Here is a 15749-nt window from a genome sequence, read left to right on the forward strand (position 1 = left end):
TATGGCCATGGCAGATCAATCAACTGAGAAGTAAGAATTGTAAGAATTTTTTTTCTTTCAATTAACCAATTATATTACTCAATTAATTATGTGCGGTAACTGTATACTGAAATTGAGTTATGCATTAATCTCACCGCACTAAAATGTAATTAGATCAGAAACCTACAATATTAAAATATATACGCGTTTGTGTACACACATAATATTTAGATGGTAATTAATTTTTTTTTCCTTGGGTGATAATTGACAGATCTTATGATTTCCCAAATATAAATTACGTATTCGAGTGACGAGTATATAAATGTGTGTAATAATATTATTGATTTAAAAAAAAAACTATGTGTACTTTTGGAAGTGATAAATGATTTCGCCGAAGCACTTCCATTAGAAAAAAGCTCGGCAAAAGTAGTCCCACCGTAACAACATAAGGGTAATTTTTAAAAACCTCCCCTGAGGTTTGGGCTTGTTGCAAGTAGATGGTGAGAATTGATTTATTTGTAAAAAATCCCCTACCGTCAGTTAAGTTTAACATTGACCGTTAGTTGACCGTGCAAAGACAATATTACCCTTAACAATAGTTTGTAAACGAAAATAACTAAAAAAAAACCAAAATTATTGGTGCAAAAAGCACAAATCCTATTTTCTGACAATTTTATCCTTGTCAATTCTAAAAATTTATAATATCATAGGTAAAGATTATGACTATTTCATTTTTAAATTTTTAATTTTATCTTTCTTGTAGGAATTTTAAGGAAATATCAATAATTTAAAGAGGATTTTTTAATTTTTTAATTTTAATTTTTTATAAGAACTTTAAGAAAATATTAATAATTTAAAAAGTGTAAAATAGCTAATAATTTTGGTTTTTTTTTAGTTATTTTCGTTTATAAACTATTGTTAAGGGTAATATTGTCTTTGCACGGTCAACTAACGGTCAATGTTAAACCTAACTGACGGTAGGGGGTTTTTTACAAATAAATCAATTCTCGCCATCTACTTGCAATAAGCCCAAACCTCAGGGGAGTTTTTTAAAAATTACCCAACAACATAATAACATTGGAGTAATAACATCCAAATCCTTGATGTTCTTGTTTTCTCAGCTAAGGACATAATTATTTATTTATATCAAATATGTCCCTGGTACCACTAGCACTATTGAAATGGTGGAATTACTTTGTACTCTTACGTACCATTTACTTATTCATATATATTGCGTAAGGAAAAATGAAATTCTAATTGAAAATTTTATGATTTAATATGAAAATAAATATTTTATAAAATCAAAATCAACCTCAACTGTAAAGTTCACAAATTAATTAGACAAATTTATTAAATCTTCAATATTAAATTAGATATAAACATGTTGTTTATAAAATAATTGAATGATAGTATTCAAACTTAAAAATAAATGTAAGAGTAAGTTGGTCATTTCCTAAATAATTTGATTATTTATATAAGGGTGAGGGTGTTTGAACCCACTATTTTCCTTTCAATGCCCACTTTTTGAGTTGAAATAATTATCAGATTATAACTAATTATTTTAATTCACTAATTCTCAAAAATCACAAAATTATCCTTGATTAACTACTTTCTCTCTAGTTTTTATCTTTCTAGTAATAATAGTCAAAGCTTAGACTAGTTTTCATCTCTTTTATTTTTATTTTTTATTCTTTCTTACTAAATCAATTTTATCTTTTTCTTACTTTTCGTTACTAACATTATTAGTTCTTATATACTTTTATAGTTTAAATTTGTGCTTTTGAATGGTATAAAAAATTTATTTTTAATTTTTACATAATGAGTATTGTTTCTTTTATTTTATTTTAGATTATAATAGAATTGAACTTTATTAAATTTTGAACAATTTCATAACATTTACTTCATATATCACAATAAATTTTCGATAAGGAAAAAGGGTGACGGAAGAGAGAACAATGTAAAATAAGTAATTGATAAAATTATGTTTTTACAATAAAAATTTTAATTTAAAAAAGAACGTAGGGAAGAAATTAATGAGTTTAAATAATCCCACCTTTTCTACAACTACAAGGTTAGTGGGTTAGAGACTTGATTATAATCGTTTAATAGCTCGTGTAAGAAATAGTAAACATTTAGGGACCCAGATATTATTATCCTAATATCATTCAAGTGCTACTGTTTATTTTGTATTTATAAACAATTATATTTATTAATATTTTTTCAAAAAATAATCACTCCCCACCTTTTTCCCTCCTCTCTCTTTCTCTTCTCTTTTGCCGACCAAATGAAACATTAACAAGTAATTAAAACTCACTCATTCCATTCACTCACTGTGCATTCACACATTCACCAATGCAAGATCTCTTCGGCTCAGTGCGCCGATCAATTGTATTCCGTACGACGGCGGAGTCCACCACCGACGCACAAACGGCAAACTCACCGACGCCGTTTTCCGGAGGAAATTTGGTGGAAAGGTTCAATTCTTGCATCCGCAATTCTCGAGTTTTAAGCAAACACATTTCGCCGTCGGTAAAAATGTCGCCGCCGATCCGATGGCGGAAGGGCGAGTTGATCGGTTGTGGGGCTTTTGGAAGAGTGTATATGGGAATGAATCTTGATTCCGGCGAGCTTTTAGCGGTGAAGCAGGTCCTGTTATTTTTTAATTTTGATTTTTTTTTGCTATTGTTTTTTCTTGTCGATGAATAAAGTTTGATTTTTGGATATAGAGTTTGGTTTTTGATGTTGCTTCTTGTCAATTCTTTAGTGGGCACTCTTTGTGTTTCTTCACTCTTTTGCGCTTGGGTTCTTATTGTCCAAGAATAAAGTTTGATATTTGGGTTCAAGCTTGGTTTGTTAAGTTGCTTCTTGTGAATTCTTTAGTTGGTGTTCTCAATTATATGGTTGCAATTTGTATTTAAAATATAAGTCATGTAATTTTGGTTATTTTGTACTAGGGTTTGATAGAGTTTGTTTTTCGTTGCTCTTTTTCAGGTCTTAATTGCGGCAAATTTTGCTTCAAAGGAAAAGGCGCAGGTTTGATTATGGACTTGTCATTCTAGTTTGATTTTTGATGATTTAGTTATGTTTTGAGGTCTTAGTATCTTTAATACATGGCCTAGTTCAATTGGTCTGCTTGTTGCCTTAAGTAGGATCACATCAAGGAGCTTGAGGAAGAAGTTAAGCTTCTAAAAGATCTCTCTCATCCAAACATTGTTGTGAGTTAATAAGTATGATCTTCTGTTTTTACATTGAATTTATGATGTCTATTACTTTTCCAACTGAGTATGTCATTTTGGATCTGTCAGAGATATTTGGGGACGGTTAGGGAGGAGGAATCATTAAATATTCTGTTGGAGTTTGTTCCTGGTGGATCAATATCATCACTTCTGGGGAAATTCGGACCCTTCCCAGAGGCTGTACGTCTCTGCTAACTGACCTTGCAAATTCTAGGTGTTTTGAAATGCTAATCTTATGTACCAATTTGTTAAGTAGGTTATGCGAACTTACACGAAACAATTGTTGCTGGGGCTGGAATATTTGCACAATCATGGAATTATGCACAGGGACATTAAGGTGCTTTTCTTACTTGTTAGAGAAATGTCTACGGTTTCTTACTTGTTTATTGCTCATAAACTAATGAACATCTTTTTTATATCCATCTATTTTCAGGGAGCAAATATCCTTGTAGACAATAAAGGATGCATTAAACTTGCAGATTTTGGTGCATCCAAACAGGTTGCCGAGCTGGTAATTTACCAATCACTCCACTTTCTGTTACATCTAAATTAATTTTTCTTGTAATTTGGAAACTGCTTCTTTGAATTATTAATTTATAAACCACTTCTACAGTTTAATCTATCTAACAAAATGCTTGTTACAATAGGCAACCATTTCGGGTGCCAAGTCCATGAAGGGTACTCCATATTGGATGGCTCCAGAAGTCATTCGGCAGACTGGGCATAGCTAGTAAGTTGACTCTGCGGTTAACTTTTTAGATAATGAAGATCACAACTGTGGTCGATATTATTCATTAAAAAATATGATGGTCTAACTTTTCCTGATACTTTACGGCTATGACTTTCTAGCTCTGCTGACATATGGAGTGTTGGATGTACGGTAATTGAAATGGCCACTGGAAAGCCTCCTTGGAGTCAACAGTATCAGGAGGTATTCATTTTTCCAGCTGTCAACAGCTTGTTCGATATAGTGTTCTTTCTTATGTTGGCCTGACATGTTTCTCCAGGTTGCTGCTCTCTTTCATATAGGGACTACAAAGTCTCATCCACCAATTCCAGAGAACCTTTCTGTGAAGGCAAAAGATTTTTTGCTGAAATGTCTGGAAAAGTATATTACTTAATGCTATAAATTTTTCTTTGCGCCTTTGACATCTATTATAGCAGTATTGAATATAGACTGTCTGAATTACATGAGGCATTAAGTGTTTCTTTTGTTCCATGGCAGGGAACCAGATTTGAGGCCAACAGCATCTGAATTGCTAAAGGTGATTCAATTTTGATTGCCCTTAAATACTAGAACATTGTTGTTCTTCAATTCTGCTATAAATATGTCAAATGACAATGATTGTGAGGAAAACTGTCCAGAAACAGTCAGACTTTTATATAGTTTCAAACGCTTATTTGTCAATTACTTGCAGCATCCATTTGTCACTGGGGATGACGAGGATCCTGTTTTACATGCTTCTGTCATGGTTAGTATATTTAAAGTATATTCTTGTATCATTCAAATATTAATTATCGTCATTTGTATTCTTATGTATTAATTTATTTGAATCAAATCATTTTTTTCTAATGACATACATTGTGATATGTTCAGAAAAGTTCTGAAATTCTTTCACCATCACATGTTGCCAACTTGGAAAGCCTGTAAGTATTACATATCTTCTGAATATTCTAGATAATACATTTTTTTTTAAACCCGGAGATTTGTGACAATAGCATCAATTTGTTGCCAGTCAGATGTTGACCTCCCCTGGCTCACCTGGCTCAGCAGATATATGTAATTTGGATAGTCTGAGCTGCTCAAGAGTAATTGCGGAGAAATTGTCTGGAAGCATGCATGGATGGGTAACAAGCAATAGCAATGATGATATGTGTCAGCTTGACCAAGAGGATTTTGTGGCTGGTGATAGAAAGCTTAGTTCTATTTTGGCACCTAATGACCTTGAAAAGGTGAGCAATTGCTTTATATTCTTTTGCAGCTTACATAATGTTTTAATGATGTAAGAGCTTTAATAGTTACTAGTTACATGCTTTTTTGCTTGTTATTAGAGTCGTAATCCAATGTGTGAGCCTTCTGATGATTGGAGGTGGAAGTTTGATGGAAGTCCTGAACCAGAAAAAAATGAACTGAAACCAGACAGTGATGAGTCGCTTAAGGTGCCTGCAAGTCGCATCAATGCTTCTGGTGAGGAAGACAATGGATTTTCATTTCCTCGTGGTACTCCACTCTCTGAGGATGATGATGAACTTACTGAATCAAAAATCAAAGCCTTTCTGGATGCAAAGGTACTGGTTTGCATCAGAATTGGCCTTTTTGTGGTCATGTTAAATTTGATTTACATTACATTGATGATGCACTAAATTATTTCTTCAGGCCTTAGAACTAAAGAAACTGCAGACGCCTTTATACGAAGAGTTTTATAACAGTTTAAATTCAGCTTGCTCTCCCAGCTTTGTGGAGAGCGTGTGTGATGAAACCTCTCCAAATTACTTGAAATTACCTCCTAAAAGCAGGTCACCCAGTCGGGCACCTGTTGGCACTTCACCTGTGGCCGTTGATGCAGTTGGCACAGGAAGTCCTGGTAGTAACGGCAAGCGAGCATCTAATATTGGTGTTGCAAGCAACATATCTGCACAAGAAAATTCATCCCCTCAGCCAGAGTCATGTAGTCCCAGGTTGATTCATGGGTATTTTTTTTAGGTATTTCTTTATATTGATTTCTTCTTAGCTGTTGACTAATATGAGTTAGAATGGGTCTACTATTTACAGTATGAGTTTTTCCGAGAGACAGAGAAAGTGGAAGGAAGAGCTTCGCCAAGAGCTTGAGAGAGAGCGAGGTATATATTTCTTTGTCCTTCCCACACTTCCCGCCCCTCCCCAACTTTTCTTCCTTTTAAAAATTATGTATAATAATTCTCATGTAGCAATGGCTTTGTACAGAGCAAGCTTAACCTTTTGTGTACTTAAAACATGATTATGAAAAACATTGTTTGCAGAGATGATGCGCCAAGCAGGCGTGGGGGGGAAGTCATCATCTCCAAAGGATCGAGTTGTAAATCGGCAGAGAGATCGAACAAGGTTTGCATCTCCAGGAAAATAATCTTGCATTTCAATGCTGATCCTCACAGAGAAATTGAATCCTCACAGAGAAATTGAATCATGAGTTCATCTTAAAAAATACACAGTTGGTTTGGCGGAGCAGTGAAATAATTTGGTTTGGCAGACGCTTCAAATCAACAAGTGCTTGTTGAGCCTAAAATGTGTATGCAATTTTTTTTCCCCCCTTTAGAGGCCAAGCTGGAGTTTTGTTGTTGATTCTCTGCCGCCGCATCTTTTATTTGTTATTTTTTTTGGTGGTTTTGCTGGGGATGTGAATGCTCCTCAAGTTTGTATCTAGTGTGTACAAATTGTATTGTCAGATGTTGATTAATCATCTTGATCATCAATATTACATCTTTTTAAAGCCGTATACAGACATCTTATACAGACTTAGATCTTACATGTCATTTTCTCTTCCTATGCCATCTCTTAAAACACTCACATTTTGTCACGCTTCTGTTTCGGAGATTCATTTCAGCAGCAGAAACAGGTTTTACGAAAGGAAAAAAAAAATTAGAAACATAAAATTAAACACACCCAGAAAGGTAATATCAATTGGCAATGCTAGCATTCACATGTTATTGTTGAAATGCATCACACAACAATGAAAGAAGAAAATCACATCTGTGAAGGAAAAAAGAATCAACTATGAACACCATTTGCAATTGAATCAAAGAAAAGGACGTGGCACCTTTAGATTCTCCCCATTGAGAATCGCTTAGGCACATAAGTAGGACGCTGTTTCAATCCACTCATTTGCCCATCACACTTCTGTACAGTTTTTCTGCTCTTCAATGGAGACACCAATCTGTTTGCCAATCTTGAAGGTGAAAATGATCGACGCAGTTTTGATGCTGTTGACAACTTCGGGGACTTCTTGCTTAAGTTTGTTGACCTTGTGGGCGAAAGAGAAGAAATCACTGGTGGACTTTTGATTTTCACTTGAAACTTGGAGGCCGAAGGCGGGGACTTAATCAAGAACTTGTGTGGAGTAGTTTGCTTGTTTCTTGTAATAACTGGAGACCTTATCTTGCTCACTTTTTGCTGCTGTGAAGAGGGTGTTGAAAGAAACAAAGGTTGCTTATCTCTTGCAATAACTGGAGACCTTGTCTTGCAAAACTTTTGCTGTTGTGAAGGTGTTGCACGAAACAAAGGATTTGGAAACAATACAGTCTTTTTAGTCCAAGGCTTGTTTCTGGGTGACACTCTATTTGCCAAGTATCTGTTGTTCTCCTTATCAAGTTCTATTACTTTTGGAGGTGAAACCTTGAAGTTGATTCGTGATTGAGCCCTTTGACGCTTTGGAGAATCAGATTCTGATCTAATCGATTGCAGCTTATTCTGCTTTTCCTTCTTTCTTCTAACTCTCAGCTCGGTGTTTTCAGGATTTGGCCGGTGGTTTCTCTTTTCAGTCACAGGTGTTTTTGGATCTTCAATTGTAATTTTCTTGGTCTTGGTAGCAACTGCAGCCACTATTTCTCTTGCAAATTGAGTTGCTTGTAGAATTTCTCCCACTGTTTCGCCTACTAGCATTGCTGGTAACGACATTCCACGCCACTCACCTGAGTAAAAAGATCTAAATTGTTAGCACGCAACTCCATTGATATCAAGCTTGGTGATGAGCAAATAATCTGACCATCGAACACAATATGCTGATTATAGCAATAGTACTAACCTCCTGCAGGTGCTGGAAATTTTCCCTTGGGAGATTTTCTGGGGGTAGCATTCTTGATCCTGCAAATTACCAAGCAAACGAACATATTCGCACGGAATGATTAAAATTATCACGCTGATGACCTCATAAGAAAATAAAAAGTAAAATTCAAACCCAGAATTGATATCATACCTTAAAGACTCTTGCTTGCACCTGAGACTAGTTCTCAAGTAACCTCTAGTACTTCTGGGACTGAGGCTAACCCCAGAAATCATCTTAGTCCCTCCTGTTACTGTGTATTGCAGCTCTTGCAATCTTGCCATACATTTGTCCACCTTCATAAGCCAACCAACAAATAACACAAACCCACAGGTTAAAGAAAATTAAAGAAGAAATTCAAATCCCCATTGGCAGAAAATTGTCTACGTGGCTGCTGAGAAAACTAAGGAAACCAAAAAAGAATAAAAACTCTGATATGAATTATACTTAGCTAGGCCTAGAGCAGAAACTGTTTATGATCATTCTTAAGTTTAGAGAAACAAAGAAAACAATTAAAATCCCATTGAGAAGAACATTCTCTGCTTGGTTACTGAGAAGACAATGGAAACAAAAGAATTCAAAGATCTTGAAATTGTTACCACAAGTAGAAATTATTACAAACCCATCTGCTGATAATATGAAAAAAACCAAAAGAACTAAGAGAACAAAAAAAAAAGAAACGCGTTTGAACTTGTGACTCAGATAAGCCTAATGCAACCCCAGCAATTTAAACACCTTAAAAAGGGAAAATCAAAATCAAAGACCCCAGCAATTTTTTTATATAACAGTATTATTGTACCTTCTTTACAGTTTCTCTGAGAAGCACGGGATTAAGAGGAGCCAAAACTTTCCTCTGCTTTGGTGGGGTTCTTGCAACCATTATTATTATTTTAGCCAATGGTAGCTCAAAGCAAGAAACTCAACTGTGGGTCTCTTTCAAGCTCCGCTCCTCCACTACTCTTTTTCTTCTTCTGTTAAGGGTCCATAAGCTTTTAACTCAAATGGGGGTCTTATCCACTTACAGTTTATCTTCTTCTTCTTCTTCTTCTTCTTTCTTAATCACTTGTTCGGCAGAAGAAACTGTTAGCTTTCTCTTTCACTTTCTGTTGAGTTTGAGTTTAACTCAGTGAAAAAAGTCAAAATAGAGATATTGCACTTCAACTTTTGTAACGGATCTTTTTGTTCCAACGGTCCAATCTATTCTGTACGAGTATTAGCTATTAAGAACGTATGCAAAACGGCTACTTTTTTGTTTTTAAATTCTTTCTTTGTAGCATTATTGTATTTATTAACTTTGTTATATTAATTTTTCTATTTCTTCTTGAAAGTGAGAGAATTATTGCTTAGCCGTTGATCATAATGAATCAAACGGTCGAGGAACTTTTTGAATTTTGACTTTACGAAGGGTAGTGATTGCATGGTTGAAGCACAGGATGAGCTTGCATCGAGATCCACGTGTTATTATCCAAACGTGATATAAAACAGATCCAAACCGTTCTTTTAGAAAAACACTTTGTGGCTATTTGCAACGATTACTCTTCATAAAATTTTCATTACCAAGACTCTTGAATGGAGAGAAAAAGAAATGGAACTCCAACACAGTGAAAAATAACTGATTTTTCGTAAGCAAGAAGCATACACTTGAAAAGCATTCTAGATAGAGTTCCATAACAAAAACAATCACAGAACAACGAGAAGAAATATACTGTGTTATTGTATTGACAACAAAGACTGTTAAAAATTTGTTTTAGTTTTTCTTTTTTCATTCGTCGCATCTCAATTGAAGGTTTGAGAAGGCAATAATGATCTCCTGTAGTTCTTCATGCTTCTCGCCTTCAAAGGACTCCACACAAGTGTTTTCCTTTGCAGTGCAACAACAGTTGGATGCTTGGGCTTCCAAGAACCCGGTGCCTGCGTAGGGGGACTTCCCATGAACTTACTACTGCACCTCATTGCTGTTGGTGTACTTTCCAAAGCTGTGTTGAGCTCCGGCATGGGAGAAAACAGTTTCGAGTATCTTGCCTTTCGTGGATCCCTCATTAATGATTGCCTGCCGATTGCATTTCCATTTTGATGTCGTGATAGAGAGGTGTGGAGTGGTGTTGTCATGTGTGAGCTTGTTTCTGGGCGGAGGGTAGCAATGGATACGCGTCTCTTTGGCTGAATAGCTTGTGTTGTTGAAGGAGTAGGTCTGACAGCAATTGACATCCTTCTTGGAATCATAAGCATTTTAGCATTTGTTGGGGCTGTCATTGTGGTTCTCTGAGTGTTTTCTTTTCCCTCGGATGCTGCCATTGTGGTTCTCATAGTGTTTTTTTTCTGAGGAGGGCGAGGAGATTGTGGAGGCACGAAGTTACTGATTCTTCGTAATGGCATCCTCATTTTTGAAGGAGCCAATGGTGGCTTTTTCTCTGTCTTGGTCTTTACTGCAACTTGTTTAAGAGTTGACTGAGTAGATGTAGCAGCAAAAGCTCTCGTTTCCTGCTTTATTCTTGTTTTCCTTTCCTCAGCTAATTGATTTTCCAGGTCCTTGACCTGTTATAAAGATTCAGTCTGGTTAGCAAAGCGAACAAAAACAATAAAAGCAGATAAACACTAAATCCCTACGATGCCGGCATGGTAGAACAGACTTTCTGCATTTTCATACTCTTAAAAGGAAGCTATAATCATTTAAGAAGAGAAGAACTCAATGAACACACTAAATTAAGGATATGATAGGAAGTTTTAAACTAGACCATCATATTTAATTACCTTTTCTTGAAGGGCTCTGCAGATATGTTCTCTGGCAGCGAGCCTTAATTGTACAGACTGCAAATTGTCCTGCAACTTCTTTGTCTCCTTCTCATCCTGCTTTAACTTTTCTGCCTGTCATATAGCACAAAGCTTGAATTTCTGCAATTTGAGAGATCGTCTAAATTGTGTAAAAGCTTAAAAAGGATACATACCATTTGCTTGTACTTAAAAAGTTCAGAAATGTCTGATTGTTTCCGAGCAGGACCACTTTCAATTCCCCGAACTCGGCTGGCAAAATTCAGTGAACAAAGGGTCTCTCCAAGGTCTGAAGAACTTGGGCTGATCTGAACAAACATCAGAGTCTTGCAATCTCCACCTTCATTTTGTATTCCAGTTAGTATTATTTCTTCTAAAGAAGACCATGCACTTAAAAAAGACAAAAAAAAAGGGCCAACGGAGATTTTAGGGGCCAAAAAGTATATTCTGGAATCCTCCACAACAGGGTAAATAACCTTAGAACTTGCAGGGAAGGGCAATTGTGGAGGATTATACTCCAAATATAAGAATGCTAAGGCCAAAAAAGCTCACCTAGAGAGCTCTGCAAAATATGAGTGAGCTTCGAGTTCCTGGTTTTCACATAAGAATAGAATGTTTGTAAGATATTTTGAGTAAACAGTAGTTAATCAAGGAGAGAAAGAAGTGATGAACCTGTACGGAATGTGGCCTGATTTAGATGCCAGAGCAGATATAACATCACCAAGTGCAGAGAGAGATTTATTTATAAACTGAGATTCCTTCAACCTCTCACCATCAACTTCAATCTTCCCCACACGTTCACTGCCTGCCAAGTCTACCAGCCAGAGGTGACTCTTAGTCTTCTGCCCATTTATCAGATTCTCCCCCTTCACACTTACTCGCAACAAGCTACATGAAAAGCAAACAATGTTTGCCAGCTCAATCTACGGATATTTCGGTGACCTTTTTATTTCATTACATAGTCTTCCATAAATCACTCTATCAGAATTAGAAATTACCAGTGAGACCGGCTACTGAGCTCATTGGCATTGGTGGATCCAACAGATCTAACTCTGGCTCCAGACTTAAGTAGCTCCCACACTTCCTCTGTACCATATACTTGAGCTTCAGTGAGTCCTGGCACTTCTTGGGTACCACCTTCTGCTGCTTGCTTTATCTCCAACCTTCATCCAAATAAAATTTAGATATATTTGTTTATTCCAATAAAAATTAGTTATTACCAGAAGTTACAAGATCAAGAGCTAAAAATATATCACCATGTCCTAAAACCAGAACAAAACTCTTGATTAGTTTAGTTGTGTAAAGCAGAAGCATTTTAAAGGAGGCCTGGATGCATACACTTAAGGAATCAACTTGGTGCCATTAATGGAATGAAAATAATCAATCAATATCAAAGCAGAAAATACCTTACAAGTGACATAAGGGAACTCACTTCTTAGAAGGCTGGTTGGAGTTTTCTACCAAAAGGTCCCTTATCTTCTCATTGTATACCTCTAACATGCTAACAAATAGCTCATATCTCATGATACCATTTCTGTGTTTGGAAACACGGAACAACTCCTCCAAAGTCCTGTAGTTCACACCCCTATTTTCAGGTGTTCCTTCCATTGTAAATGTCTTCCCAGTTCCTGTTTGCCCGTATGCAAAGATGCATACATTGTACCCATCCAATACCGAAGTCACGACGGGCTTAGTTTGCGCGAATACAGCCTCTGCATATTTTAGAAACACAAGATTAAGAACTTAAACAGTTGCAATATTTATGGAAATTAATTACTTATCACTAATATAAAAAGGCCTGAGATTACAGATTACCTTGATTGTCCTCAGGCTTAAACACATAATCAAACTTGAATTGCTTTTTGGAAGAATCAGAGGAAACAATTTGTAGCTCATTTTCTTGTGATGAGTCAAACTCGACTACAGAAGTGGATCCATTAGCATTTTCAGCTTTGTTTAAAGGCCTACATCTGCAGAAGACCCTAATATTGCCTTTCAACTCAATCACTTCATTGTAAAGCTGCTTCCTCTCAGAGGATACATCTACATACTTCTTCTTCAAAAGTTCATGTTCATTACCTAGAACCAAGAACAGCAGTCAAAAAACCAGTTAAAACCAAAGAAAGAAGAAATAAAGGAAAAACTAGGGATGGCAATGGGGAGGGGAGGGGAGGGGACCAATCTCCCCGTATCCATCCCCGTCAAAATTATTTAAGAGAATCCCCATTCCCTCCCCGAATAATAACAGGGGATCCCCGAGGGTCCCCGATCCCCGAATAACTAATACATTTTTTCTATTTTTGATTTTGAGTTAATCATATTAAAATAAAAAATTCAAATAAAAGTAAAGTTCGAAATATATCTTACATTAATATCCATTACAAAAGTCACATACACTAAATTAGTAAGTAACGCAGCATGCAAGGGATACAAACTATCATGAACAAATTAATAGGCTAATACAAAATTGTTACAAATAAAATCAAATTTAGATTCAAAATTAACTTTTCAATGGCGGCGTGGGCACTTTATAAATGTAGACTATTCCTTTTACAACACAATAGTTAAGTCGAAGCAAATCAAGAGCCAATATTAGATTAGATTAGATATTAAAATTGTGATTTGCTATGGGCAATTATAACATCTAAAAATAAATAAAAAATAGATTTAAGTTTAAAATATTTAATGAATATTAAAATTAAAACAAAAGTTTTGGGCTAATAGAATTTGTCCGGTCTTTTTAATGTCCTAAATAAAAATTTAGGACTTTAATTAGTTAATTAGGCCTAAAAGTTTAATAATATAAATATTTTGATATTTTTTATTTTTACCAATACTTATAATTTTATAATTCAAATTTTATTATTTATTTACTAGTAATTTTAAAAAATAAAAATTAAATTAAAAATTAAAATGGGGAAATGGGTAGGGGATGGGGATTCCACCTCATCTCCGTCCCCTCCCCGAATAAGAAATTGGGTAAAAAAATTTCCCCGTCCCTTCCCCGAATAAGAAATTGGGTATGAAATTATCCCCATACACTCCCCGAATGGGGAAAATTCCCGAGGGTACCCGTCCCCGTGGGGATTTTTGCCATCCCTAGGAAAAACAATTGCTAAAACCAGTTAAACCAAAGAAAGAAGAAATAAAAGAAAAACAATTGTTAAAACCAGTACTAATTTCTTACTGAGCAGCCGGAGAGTATCTAAGACATCGGGGCCTGGAAAAAAATCAGTACTTATGCTCTTCACATGATGTAAAAGACTTGTGTGATCTCTCTTCAAATTCTGGAACAGGAAGCATCGATATCAATGCAAAATCCAACAAAAAATAATACAAACAATGAGAGAGCTCAAAATTCTATAAGTTGAAGTGAATATAAATTCTATAAGCTCAAAAGTTCATGAGGGTCATTAATCTTTTGAATTACTGAATAGATTATTCTTTTGAATTGCCGAATAGAAAAGGGTAAAAGAGTCAAATTTTTACCTCAATTTCAGAGCTCAAGCATGCAATCTTTTGCAGTATTGGAAGAGCTGGCCCCTGCACTGGAGAAAATTCTTGTCTTCCATTCGATACACTATCCTCATCCACAGAATTTTTAGTATCTTCTACTCTTTCTAAAGAATTTGTAGTTTCTTCAACTATTTTGAAAGCAACAATTAAATACCATTCCATGGGTACACAAATTACAGTAAATAAATAAAGCAGTACAAAATCCTCCGATGGTCAGTTAAAACTAAAATATTAGGATTCAGAAATGGAAAATAAAGGTTCTAAATCACACAATTTTCTTATTTCTGAGACTGAATTGAAACATTAACCTTGATTCACACGCATTGAAAGTGCATAAAACTAAGAGGAAAAGGAAACCAATTCTCTCATTAGCCAAACTCAGGACTTAATAAAACCCTAAAACTAATCTCTCTTCGTCTTTTTTTTAATAAAAACAAGAATCCGAAAACCTAATTTCTACACTCAACTCAAATCATAGAAAAAGAAATTATATTATCAACATTTCTTCTTCCAGAATTAAAGAAACGGTAACATAACTTAGCATTAAATAAAAAAAAACAAAATACCATGAAAATCACTAACCTGAGTCACAAGATTCACTCTTTAAGGTATGATCTGAAGAAAAAGGTAAAATCGAAAACAGAAGCAAAGATAATCATAAATCTAGGGTTTTATCTGAAACAAGAACAATAAAAACAAATAACTCTTCGAATTGCGACAACAAATGAAGTATAGCATGAAAATAAAACCTGTGTTAGAAGAATCGAAGTTGGTGTCGCGGTTCTTGGAGTCCATTTTTCCGGCGTTTGATTTGAAGAAAATGATTTCAAAAATTGATGATATTGAAAGCGAAATTCGACTATCTAGAGTGAGTGAGAGAGAGAGTGAGGGAGAGAAGAGAGAGAGAGATTTGGAGCGTTAAATGGAAAGGAGGGATTTGATTTTGAATTGAAATGAATGTGAGCCGTTGATTTAATTTTGAAAGCGCTTCTGAGCTCTGATTTCTAACGGCTATATGTATCATGTAATAAGGCGTTGGATTCGGAGCGTATGTTCGGATATTTGGGTTTGATTATACGGAGCTTCGAATCGCTAAAACGGTTTAGGTAATCACGTTATTTCGAGTTTAGGCCTTCTGGGTTATTTTACTCCTTTTATTTCAATTATTAATTTTAGCTAAAAATAGTATTTTTTTTCTTTTTTTATTCGACGGGAGAAGAAAATATAATTATGCACGTTAATCGTTTAAATTTTATATAATGTAATACAATTAAAAGTAAATATTTCTTATATTTAAATTTCATACCATCTATTAAAATTATTGAATCTTTCAAAATTATTCGGGCAAAATCTTTACCAACAAAATTAAAACACTTGTATTTAAAAATAATGTGACATATTTTTCAGTCTAATGAATTATCTGATGGCGATGCTATTAGAAGTCACATATGTC

At 35.1% G+C, this 15749-nt stretch overlaps 3 protein-coding genes across 4 annotated transcripts; 1 reads left to right on the forward strand and 2 right to left on the reverse strand.

The window, feature by feature from the left end:
- Positions 1–2200: 2200 nt before the first annotated feature.
- Positions 2201–6690, forward strand: LOC102616559 (mitogen-activated protein kinase kinase kinase NPK1). Of its 2 annotated transcripts, XM_052442771.1 has the most exons (18): positions 2201–2625; positions 2971–3012; positions 3129–3194; positions 3285–3395; positions 3472–3552; positions 3649–3726; positions 3863–3945; positions 4065–4146; positions 4223–4323; positions 4441–4480; positions 4634–4687; positions 4813–4862; positions 4952–5168; positions 5268–5504; positions 5593–5894; positions 5989–6056; positions 6216–6297; positions 6405–6690. In XM_052442771.1, the coding sequence occupies exons 1-18, from the start codon at positions 2332–2334 to the stop codon at positions 6427–6429; spliced, it is 2013 nt and encodes a 670-aa protein (XP_052298731.1). In that variant the 5' UTR covers positions 2201–2331; the 3' UTR covers positions 6430–6690. The 2 variants fall into 2 exon arrangements, with proteins under 2 accessions (XP_052298731.1, XP_052298732.1); XM_052442772.1 differs by having other exon boundaries at positions 2202–2625; positions 6216–6690.
- Positions 6691–6864: 174 nt separating this feature from the next.
- LOC102620698 (microtubule-binding protein TANGLED) lies at positions 6865–9185 on the reverse strand. The gene is made up of 4 exons (XM_006472053.4): positions 8811–9185; positions 8165–8307; positions 7994–8052; positions 6865–7880 (listed from the first exon to the last, which is right to left on the reverse strand). Exons 1-4 carry the CDS (start codon positions 8889–8891, stop codon positions 7012–7014), a joined length of 1152 nt encoding a protein of 383 aa, XP_006472116.2. The 5' UTR covers positions 8892–9185; the 3' UTR covers positions 6865–7011.
- A 427-nt stretch (positions 9186–9612) lies between these two features.
- On the reverse strand, positions 9613–15374 carry LOC102620985 (kinesin-like protein KIN-14S). The gene is made up of 12 exons (XM_006472054.4): positions 15046–15374; positions 14879–14911; positions 14270–14424; positions 13968–14067; positions 12596–12859; positions 12213–12492; positions 11779–11943; positions 11453–11668; positions 11333–11370; positions 10957–11120; positions 10763–10876; positions 9613–10546 (listed from the first exon to the last, which is right to left on the reverse strand). The coding sequence occupies exons 1-12, from the start codon at positions 15089–15091 to the stop codon at positions 9788–9790; spliced, it is 2334 nt and encodes a 777-aa protein (XP_006472117.3). The 5' UTR covers positions 15092–15374; the 3' UTR covers positions 9613–9787.
- Between the last annotated feature and the right edge of the window lie 375 nt (positions 15375–15749).

This window comes from Citrus sinensis, chromosome 5 (assembly GCF_022201045.2).
Source record: "Citrus sinensis cultivar Valencia sweet orange chromosome 5, DVS_A1.0, whole genome shotgun sequence".
In the NCBI taxonomy this organism is placed as follows: Eukaryota; Viridiplantae; Streptophyta; class Magnoliopsida; order Sapindales; family Rutaceae; genus Citrus; species Citrus sinensis.

What these genes read in the sequence shown, in the direction of transcription:
- LOC102620698 (XM_006472053.4), bottom strand. Translation starts at nt 8,891, where the DNA reads ATGGTTGCAAGAACCCCACCAAAGCAGAGGAAAGTTTTGGCTCCTCTT. An exon ending in TCAGAGAAACTGTAAAGAAG is followed by an intron (nt 8,308 to 8,810) that starts GTACAATAATAC and finishes TGGCTTATGAAG; the next exon opens with GTGGACAAATGTATGGCAAG. An exon ending in ATTTCCAGCACCTGCAGGAG is followed by an intron (nt 7,881 to 7,993) that starts GTTAGTACTATT and finishes CTTTTTACTCAG; the next exon opens with GTGAGTGGCGTGGAATGTCG.
- LOC102616559 (XM_052442771.1), top strand. Translation starts at nt 2,332, where the DNA reads ATGCAAGATCTCTTCGGCTCAGTGCGCCGATCAATTGTATTCCGTACG. An exon ending in CTTCAAAGGAAAAGGCGCAG is followed by an intron (nt 3,013 to 3,128) that starts GTTTGATTATGG and finishes TGCCTTAAGTAG; the next exon opens with GATCACATCAAGGAGCTTGA. An exon ending in AAGCCTTTCTGGATGCAAAG is followed by an intron (nt 5,505 to 5,592) that starts GTACTGGTTTGC and finishes TTATTTCTTCAG; the next exon opens with GCCTTAGAACTAAAGAAACT.
- LOC102620985 (XM_006472054.4), bottom strand. Translation starts at nt 15,091, where the DNA reads ATGGACTCCAAGAACCGCGACACCAACTTCGATTCTTCTAACACAG. An exon ending in CTTCGATTCTTCTAACACAG is followed by an intron (nt 14,912 to 15,045) that starts GTTTTATTTTCA and finishes CTTTTTCTTCAG; the next exon opens with ATCATACCTTAAAGAGTGAA. An exon ending in TCCAACCAGCCTTCTAAGAA is followed by an intron (nt 11,944 to 12,212) that starts GTGAGTTCCCTT and finishes ATTTGGATGAAG; the next exon opens with GTTGGAGATAAAGCAAGCAG.